This window comes from Sorex araneus, chromosome 1 (genome assembly GCF_027595985.1).
Source record: "Sorex araneus isolate mSorAra2 chromosome 1, mSorAra2.pri, whole genome shotgun sequence".
NCBI classification, from domain to species: domain Eukaryota; kingdom Metazoa; phylum Chordata; class Mammalia; order Eulipotyphla; family Soricidae; genus Sorex; species Sorex araneus.
In genome coordinates, this window is record NC_073302.1 from 45931723 (window position 1) to 45942611 (window position 10889).

Here is a 10889-nt window from a genome sequence, read left to right on the forward strand (position 1 = left end):
TAAAATCTTTGCAAAATCCTAAAAGTCTAGAATGACTCTAGCCTAAGATCTTGAATTTATGGTTTAATTGAAGACTATGAGCCTGTTGTAATATAAAAACAATGTTCTCTAATTCAGGCAATTCAAATGTTTCTAATATTACTCTAAATTTTTTCTGCATCTTTAATAATGCTACTATATATTTTAAATTCTTTTTTAGATGACATTAAAAAGAGAAGTTTTTGACCCCCTTGTTAAATAGATTTAGTAACTTATTATTAAGTATATTTGAAAAAGTATATTAAGTATATTGAAAAAATATATAAATTGAACCAATAATTAGACAATTTTCCAGAAAAATAAAAGACATTTAAAGAGTTACTTTTTTGGCAAAGAAGAATATATTATGTTTTTCAAATGAATACATGTAAAATAAAGGGAAGATTTTGCTTATTGCATCAGATAACTAAGTTTAAATTTGCTTTTATCATATGTAAGGCACTTGACATTGATATTTTAAGTTAAAGAAAATCAGTCATATAAACAAACTATCTTGTATTCATATATTTGAATTTTATATTAGGCCAATTAAGAAGATACTCACAAAATTTGAATTTTAACTTTCATAACTAATATATAGTATATGTAATTAAAATTATTTAATGCCTTTTACCACTATATAATTATACATATAAATATGTACATAATCTTTTGTATATTTATATATAAACACATATATTATATAAATATAGTAAATATATTTTAACTTTATTACTTATAAGATATTAGAGAAAGATGGAATCATTCATGTTTACTGAGTTCAAATGTTACTTGTCTGTCACTGTCATCCCATTGCTCATCAATTTGTTCGAGTGGACACCAGTAACATCTCTCATTGAGAGACTTGTTACTAAATATGCAACTTTTTTGGGCAGGGGTTCACACCCAGCAATACTCAAGGATTACAACTGGTTCTGCACTTAGTAATTACTACTGACAGTGCTTGGGACCATATGGGATGCTGGGGATGTACAAGGCAAGAGCCCTACCCATTGTACTATCAATCTGGCCCTATCTGTAGCATTTTTTATGACTAGAGTTTTTCTTTGTTTATATTGTGGGCATTATATAACCGTTGTTCCAGTTTTTTAGAGTTTCAAAAAGCTGTTAATAATGTGATGGTTATCTGATGCAAGTTTTCTGTGCTTATACATATTAAATAATTTGGTCTTTAAAGTTTCTCAATATCTTATTTATTTTATGGATTGTAGGATAACATTGAGTTTGTCCTTTCAGTCTTACCACAGGGAACTTAGTTTACCTTAAAGCAATGTCCTTTCTGTATGGACAAAGGAAGACAGTTAATACTATGCTTTGTAACCTAGGAGTTGATTGATTCTAATAATATTTACTCCTGAGCATCTGCTTTCTCGACTCAGTTGCCCTTAGTTCCTAGCACCCGAAAACTAGGGTCCTGACGAGGGACAGAATGGACCCAGGGCAAGCTGTGAGCTACCCTGGCATTGAAATGGGCCAGGTCAAAGTGCCACAATACTCAACTATAAGTTGAAAGCATGGTCATAGACAAATGCTGTTATGATCCAAAGGTGATGATCCTAGATGAGACTAGGACCCTGCTGGGGTTAGGAAGATTAACCTGACCTGAGGACTGTGGTCTGGAATATATAGTGAATGTCCTCAGGAAGAACCAAACTTTAAGTTTGATATATCTCTTACTGTGCTCATACAGAATGACATTGCTAAAAATATTAGAAGTAGATTTACTACAAGTAATTAAGTGGATTACTAGCTGAGGAAGGAAGAAAGTGACACATCCTTGTTTGGATCCCACCCTTGAGTGGATCTCCTAGTAATCTGGAGTGATCTCTCTTGCTCCCGAGCCTGGCTGTCTTCCCTGGGGCCTCTCGGAGGGGGTGGATTTCAGCTTTCCTCCCCGCCCCAAGCAGAGTTCCCGAGCCTAGACCTCCAGAGCCTAGCCACAGCCATGCTCAAGGCCCCTCTCCACACATTCGGACGTGCCTCACGCATGAAGGAACCGGCAGAGGAACCCAGGTATGTGGAACCTGGGGCTGAGACCTCCAAGTCTGCTTGGATCTGGACTGGGCTTCTTCCACTCAGATTCCCCATTTTCCAGTAGCTAGGCAGTCACACCCAGGGACTGCCCCCAGCGCCGTGTAATCCTACCAATGGGCCAACATCCAGAGACTATAAAATCAAGCTCCCAGAAGCGACATCTTATATTGGAGTTATCCCTCTGGGATAAACTGGCAAGCTACCGAGAGTTTCCTGCCCATATGGGAGAGCTTTGCAAACTCCCCATGGCATATTCATATGCCAAAACCAGTAGCAATGATGAGTCTTATTCCCCTGACCCTAAAAGAGCCTCCAATGAGGCACTATTGGAAAGGATGAGTAAAGAGAGACTGCTAAAATCTCAGGGCTAGTACGAATGGAGACGTTACTGAGACAGCTCGAGAAATTCAACGATCAACGGGATGATGATGATGATGATGGTGAACTTATTATTAGGTTTGGTGTTTCTTTATTTTGTTTGTTTCATTTTTAACTTAACTAGATCTTCAAGTTCCTTCACGCATGAAGGAACACGCATGACCACTGAAGAATTTTACAGTCATATCTCTGGCCACATTTTCCCTCCAAATTCTTTTCTCCAGACAATCTCAAGCTCCCAGAGTTTACCAAACACACTCATGATTCTGAATAATGTGCTCACAAGAATGACCTCTACCTCACCTTGTTTATCTGGTAAAAAATTCTAGTCCTCTAAACCTTTTTTTTTCTTTTTGGGTCACACCCAGTGATGCTCAGGGATCACTCCTGGCGGTGCTTTGGGGACCATATGGAATGTTGGTCCATATGGAATGGGGAACCATATCAAACCCCGGGTTGGGCGCTTGCAAGGCAAATGCCCTACCCGCTGTGCTATCGCTTCAGATCCAGTCCTCTAAACCTTTAACTGGAGCATCAGCTCCCTTTGTGAAGGGTTTCCATCATTTGCAAGTAGAATTAGACCTTTCATTTCATACCATCTGTACATGTCTATTAACACTCTCAACATACTTCAACATAGTTGATTCTTATCTGCCTTCAAAATTGTGTTCCCTGAACATAATTGCTTTGTTTGTGTAAATAATTTACATACACTAAAGTATGTAACATAATTACATAATTTACATAACTTTAGTTTGACCATAGTTTGACATAGTTTGACACATGGTAGGAGCTGAAGATGTAGCTGTTAAATGAATAAGCTAAGAAGTAAATGTTCTGTCACAGATTTACTAAAACTGAATAATCATGTTTTCTTTTCCTGTTTTTGTTTTCTTTCTAAACAGAACCAACCGAGGGTCCAAATGACACTGAATTTTGGACAATGATAGCTAACGGTAAACTCATAAAAAGTTGGAATGTTTTGCCTTTCTAAAATACTGTGTAAGAAAACCAAGATTGGCATAGTCACTAAGTTAATATTTTGCTGCCATCATTTCATGTAACAGTAAGCACAAAACAAACCCTACAGCTGTTGAGTGTCACACAATTTCATTCTCTTCCCAAAATTCTTACTCTATGAATGTTGAAACCTAATCATTAAATTTATTTAGGCTTAAACATTTTAAACAAGGTTTTTTTTCAACATTCCTTTCTGGGTTTAGAGTAGTAAACACACGAATCAGATAAAAGATACAAAAAATGCAAAGTATTGAAATATATGCATGCACAAAATTTATAAATCAAAAATACTCAAAATATTTTTGTATATATGCTGCATATATATGTATGCATGCAGAAGTATAATATATAAAATAAATATCATTATTTCTCACACAGGAGCACATATTATAAATTTCTTACACACATATTCATTTGAACCTCACTATTTCTGTACTCTATGCTTGTGAATTTATCTGAATGTCAAAATGTGTTCGGAATCCCCCAATGCAATGATTGCTGCACTTTTGTGGTCATTTATAAATATACACAGATGCACAGAGCAACAAAATATTTTAATTGCCTCACACTTGAGTTTCCGACTGAGTAGTACAATACTGCCTCTTTTTCAGCTCTCAAGGTGTGGTGTTTTTCAGTGTTACATGTTTTGTATTATTTTGCTTTCCAATAGTGATTTTTCTGCTTAAATGCCTCCTTCAATGTAGTTAAAAGTGTTGGCCAGTGTGCTTCATACAATAAGGCTATTAAATGTAAGCACGAGAGGACTGGGATCGTTCTTTGAAAATATGTTTAGATAAGCTTTGTTCAGGCATGAGGTTTAATGCTGTTGACCATGAGTTCAAGGCTAATTAATCAGCAATATCTAAATAAAGTATCTTTAGACAGATACACATATTAAACAAAGGTTATGTATGATATGCTTGCTGAAAATGATGGATGCGATGTAATACTTACAGGAACTTAATCCTATACTTTGCCTAAGAGCAGCAGTTTAGTATTTACTAATTCAGGGTTCATGGTGAGTTTGTAGAATAATAACTCATGAATAATGACAATAAAATGTGTTCACACGTTTCACTGTATCACTGTATCACTGTCATCCCATTATTCATTGATTTACTTCAGTGGGTGCCAGTAATGTCTCCATTCATCCCAGCCCTAAGATTTTAGCAGTCTCTCCTTCCTCGTTTTTCCCAATGGTTGGAGGCTCCTTTCAGGATCAGGGGAATGAGACCTGTTATTGTCACTGTATTTGGCATATTGAACACGCCATGGGGAGCTTGCCAGGCATATGTATGTATATGTATATGTATATGTATATGTATATGTATATGTATGTGTATGTGTATGTGTATTTATAAATATTTATATTTTATATAAATATATATTAATATACGTATACGTATATATATATTCCCCTTTGTGATGATGTGTTGCGTCTGTGTGGTCCAGGAATATGTTCACTCATGTGTAAGGCTTGGCCCGAGCATGTGGAAAGCAGCCTGGAGCGTGGCAGCGGTGGGGTAGTGGAGGTCAGCTGTCGGGGCTGGGTCCATTGGGGTGGGGAGGGCTCTCACCTGTCCCCCTCTGGGGCATCCCTGATGCGGAGTCCAGTGGCATGGTTATCGGGGCCTCATTTTATGTTCCCTTCTGGGAGAAGCAGCTGTGAGTTCTGGAGGGTGGCGATGAGGAGAATACTTGGTGCTGGCAGGAGGTGGCTTATAGGTATGACCCCTGGGTCACTGGAGACTGGGGGAAGCAGGCAGAAGATCTCTGCTCCTGAGTCCCTTTGAGCCCAGAGTCCAAGATCACTAAGTTCCGCATTACTTGGGTTCACTCATATAAAACAAATAATTTTAGCGAGGTACTTTTGTTTACCATAACACCAATTTGTTGTTTTTAACAGCTATAAGTACAAAAAATGGGAACCCAGGTGACAAAGAACAATTATTTCAACCAATTCCAGGTAAGAAAATACCTCAATTAATGAATACTTAAATACTCACACACATTGTAATATGTTCATGTTATACCATTGCCCTGAGAAAGGTGTAGTAAATGCAAGACAATAGCATGGCTTTTGTTTCATGACTTTTGTTCCTGATACATAAATTTGAGAGAGAAAATTGAATTATATGTAGAGCATGATTTTTATAAAAATTGAGACTTTATTTTTAGAGCAGTTTTAGATTTAAAGAAAAACTATATAAAAAGTACAGGGTTCTCTTATTTATTTTATTAGTAATAACGTGCATTAATGTGATATATTTTTCATAATTCGTGGGCATGAAGGAGTCAGCAGAGGAACCCAGGTGTGCGGGACCCGGGGCCGAGATCTCCAAGGCTGCTTGGATCAGGACTGGGCCTCTTCCACCCAGATTCCTCATCTTCCAGTAGCTAGACAGTCATACCCAGAAACTGCCCCGGCACCGTGTAATCCCTTCAACGGCCAACATCCAGAGACTATAAAACAAAGCTTCCGGAAGAGAAGGACACAGAGTCTCTTGCCCCTGCACCTGGCCGTTTACACTGGGGCTCTCAGAGGAGTGGGTTGAGTTTCCCTCCCCACCCTGAGCAGTTGAAGACTTTTGGAACCTAGCCACAGCCATGCTCAAGGCCACTCTCAACATGTTTAGATGAGCCTCACGCATGAAGGAACCAGCAGAGGAACCCAGGTGTGTGGGACCCGGGGCCAAGAACTCCAAGGCTGCTTGGATCGGGACTGGGCCTCTTCTACCCAGATTTCCCATTTTCCAGTAGTTAGGTGGTCACACCCAGAAACTGCCCCTGGCACCATGTAATCCCATAAGTGCCATGTAATCCCATTAACGGCTAACATCCAGAGACTATAAAACCAAGCTCCCTGAAGTACACAGCCGCAATGCGGCTGCATGACATCTAATAGCCTAGTTCTCCCTCTTGGAGAACCTTGCAAGCTACCTAAAGTTTACTGCCCACACAGGGGAGAGCCTGGCAAACTCTCAGTAGTGTATTCATATGCCAAATACAGTAACAATGATGGGTCTCATTCCCCTGACCCTGAAGAACCTCTAGTGTGGCACCATTTGGAAGGATGAGTAAAGAGAGGCTGCTAAAATCCCAGGGCTAGGATGAATGAAGATGTCACTGGGCCTGCTTGAGCAAATCGATGATCAATGGGATGACAGTGACAGTGACAGTGACAGTGACATGGTTATGGTATTGTTATAATTATATATATAACAGCTAAAACCCACAGTTCACATAGAGATCCTCTTTGTGTTATACAATTTTATGGGACAAATGTATAGTGTGATATGTCTATCATTACAATAATACTTATATGCTTCAATAGCCTTCCTTCTTCCCCAAGTATTGGCAACCACTGGTCTTTTTACAGTTTCCATAGTTAGTCTTTCACAGAGTGTCATTTAGTAAGAAACATTCAATATGTAACCTTTAAGATTGGCTTCTTTAACGTAGTAATGTGCATTTAGTTATATGTTCATGGCTTGGTATTACATTTATTTTTTAAATCATTAAATAACCATAGTCTGTATAAAACAGTTTAATTATCTACTCACCTACTTGATATCTTTATTGATTTGAACCTTTAGAAATTATTAAAGTTGCTATAAATATTAATATGTAGGTTTTGTGTGGAATAAATTTTCAATCTACTTGAATAAGGGATCATTCACACTATAAGATTATGTTTAACTTTGTAAAAGACTACACCAGATTGTTCTCTAAAGTGGCTATGTCATTTTGCGTTCCTACCAGACATGAATGAGAAAAATCCTATTGCTAAATGTGGAGGTTTATATCAATAAATTTTATTTGAGTAAAAAAAAAATCCTGACTTAAAAAGTCAGGAAAGTTTCATGACGAGTTAATATATTCACTGCCCCCCCAAACCTGTAATTCATATAAATAAACCTGACTTTAAAAGGAATAGTATTTGATAACATGTCTTAGGTTTGTAACCTCACTTTTGTGCAAAATTATTTGACAAGTACAGTCACTTTGACTTGCAGTCCCTCAAGAAATTGAAGTTTGTTATTTTTGTCTAGGAAAAATACATAGAAATTACAAAGGCTGGATTACTTTAGAAACATTTTATCTTTTTAAATCTAAGTGAGTATGTTTGATTTTCTATCATGTTTTAGTACATTCAAAGTGCTTTGCAAAAATTATTGCATCAATCTTCATAGCAACTTCATGAATTTGGTATTCTCTCAATTTTTAATGGATAAGATATAGAGATAGAAAGGAAAAAAAGCTGCCCAAACTTGTAATTAGCTTCTTAATAACATTCAGCAGTTAGAAATCCCTTCTCCCTAATTTGGAATATCATTTTAATTTTATCACCTTGATTTTATCATTTAAATTTTATTTGTTTGGGGCTGTAGTGATAGCACAGCGGGTAGGGCATTTGCCATATGGGCTCCTGAGCACAGCCAGGAGTAATTCCTGAGTGCATGAGCCAGGAGTAACCCCTGTGCATCACCAGGTGTGATCCAAAAACCAATAAATAAATAAATAAATAAATAAATTTTATTTATTTAATTTAAATGATAGGTAAGATGGTCACAACAATAGTGTTAAACTTGATTTTAAAAAACATACTAAAGCATATTTATTTATAAAAAACTATTTAAGAATAGCAAAGCAATTCAGGAACACAGTTTATTTTTTGTTATTACCAAATCTGCCTCAAACTCAAGATTTTAAGTCACTGACTGACAACTGTACACATTCTACTTCACTTGGTTTAGAATTATGATTTGATGACTGTAGTTTTAAAACATAAAATATAGATATGGGATCTTGTCATTTCTTACTTCCAAAACATGACTACCCAGAAGAGAATGAAAATCAATGGACCTTCTGAGTGGGGCAAGTTGACACTTAAAGCAACATCAACATAATCACCTAAGATCACCATAAAATATCTATTAAGTCATATTTACTTAGGAAAATAATTTATTTTAATTTTTTAATTTGCATTAGTAGGTTAGTAAAAACAAAAAAACTTTTAGCACTTCTTGACCCAACATGATTTTTTGACTATATAACTTGATTAGAAAGTTAAGTAAATCCTATACCCCAGCCTTTAAAAAAAATTTCAGTGACACTAGGTTTTATCTCCATAACACCGTATTTTGTTGATTGCCACAACCCCACCCCACCCCCCAACATACACACACACAATCACAGTGGTGCTCAAGGCTTACCCCTGTCTCTGCACTCAGGGATCACTACTGGTGGTGCTCGGGATTGAACCCAGGTCAGCTATGTGCAAGGCAATGGAGAAAGCATCCAGAACACCATCATTTTATCACTGGAGGAAACTAAATATGTATCTCAACAATAGAATTCTATTTAGTCACTTGTGTGTAGATACATCACATTTTATATAGTAATCTTTTCAGAGCTTTAAACTGGTTTTTGTCAGATTGAGAGGAATTTTTCTACGTAAACATTTTAATATGTGTAAACCCGATTTCACCACTGATTAGCAAGGTGCCCTGGGAAAATTCATAAACTGGAGATTTTATAAAACAGAACTAAGGACAGCTCCTCCAGGATTTTCCAGAAGGTTTAACAGAAAAGTTTAGCGTGCTTGTCTGTAAAAAATAAACTATAGCTTTCTGCGTGGTGTGTGAAGATTGAGGGGAGTGAAGCAGGCAGTAAGTATTCCCAAGGTGGAGGGGATTGCAATTCTCATTTCTTCAGTAAAAATTACATGTGGAACACAGGTGCTTTATCTATTGTAATTTCTTTCTTTCCTCTTAGACATAGATGTGACTAGTGGATACCAAGTAAACCCAGAAGATATAGAAGACATCAAGTTAAAGTTAATGCTTGTTGTCTCATTGCTGACCCTCTTACTTTTTGTCCTCTTCTTGGCAATCTGTAGTGCCCTTTTGTACAAAATGAAGGCAGCAAAGTAAGTCTACAACACCTCTGGAGTCTTTACAATGTGCAGTGTATATTCTTTGCAATGTACAGTGTACAATTCTTAGCTGGGATGCAGGACACTGAAATTTATAAGACATTCATTCTGACACCATACCTCTTTTTTAGAAAGGAGAATTAAACTCTTTGGGAGCATTCCCTTTGAACTTTCTTACAACAATTTATATAGTTATTTAGAAGTAGAAATAAACGTAGTCAATTGGAAAAGATAGTCTAAACATGTATCCTTTTTTTGGATAGTTTTGGAATAAAAGGGCTATGAATTCTGTTCTAAATATTAAATAGATGTGGGGAGGGTCTAACATTTTCCATTCATTCATATAACATTACTGAAGTTACAAAATCACTGATAGAATTCATATATTATTTTCACTTTTGTGTTGCTATTCTGAGTTGACTAACAAAGTACACAAACAATGTTGATACATATGTTTTCTCTTTTAGTTATAATAAGGCAAGTGCCAGTGAATACACCGTCAACCCTGAACTGGCTGAAATATCATACTTCCATCCATCAGAAGGCATATCGGATACATCCTTTTCTAAGAGTGGCGAGAGCAGCACGTATTGGGGAAACACTTCTTCAGAAATGAGAAAATCAGAGACAATAGAGATAAAAACCATCTCGAAGGACACTTCCCTAGAATCAGATGAAACAGGCTTGATTGAGGAGTCAGACATACCTCAGAGTGAGGAACTCAGTGAAGGAACTCGCACTAATAAATAGATGACTAAAAAGCTTTTTTACTCAGTTATTTATTTTTGGTCATAAAAACCTCTGTGGCTTACATTAATACCATGATTCAGAGAACTTTAATTTTTCTGCTGTGTGAAGAGGAGGATATTTTTTCTCAGTTAGACCATGTAATGGGAAAAAAATAAAGGATATAATATAAGGTGTGGGAATTTCATCAAGTTGAAATAATTCTGGAAAGTGATAAAATTATTTCTTTATTGATGTAACACTGGCTTATAACATAGACTTCTATGCTAAGTGGAAAAAAGCCATGTGGAGAAAGACAAATACAACATCCCCTCACTCAAGTGGAAGATAAAAGGAAAGAAAATAAGCAAACACTTAAGCTGGTTCCTTTTCCCCCTATTTTTTCATTTTAGGGGATCACACCCAGAGGTGCTTGGAGCTTACTCCTGGCTCCACACTAAGAGATTGTTCCTGGGGGGGCCTGGAGGACCATGTGGGGTGCAAGGGATCCAACCCTGCTTGTCACCTACAAGGCAAGTGGGCAAGTGTCCTACCCACTGTAGTATTTATTGCTCTAGTCCCAGCTACTTTATTTTAAAGTGACAAAGTCTAGATATCCATTTTATGTGGGGTATTTTGAGAACTTTTAAGCTAATCACTTCTACCAATGTCCCTCTATACCACCAAAGCAAAACCAAGCAAGAACCAACCACCTGTTTATGTTTTACTGGCAAATCTGTTTGCTGTCATCAAG

The 10889-nt window shown here is 36.9% G+C and overlaps 1 protein-coding gene across 1 annotated transcript; it reads left to right on the top strand.

The window, feature by feature from the left end:
* Positions 1-9230: 9230 nt before the first annotated feature.
* On the top strand, positions 9231-10306 carry EQTN (equatorin; the record flags this gene model as incomplete). Its single annotated transcript, XM_004600370.2, has 2 exons — positions 9231-9403; positions 9877-10306. Coding segments are annotated over 2 exons (456 nt in total), but the record flags the coding sequence as incomplete, so codon positions are not given.
* Positions 10307-10889: the final 583 nt, after the last annotated feature.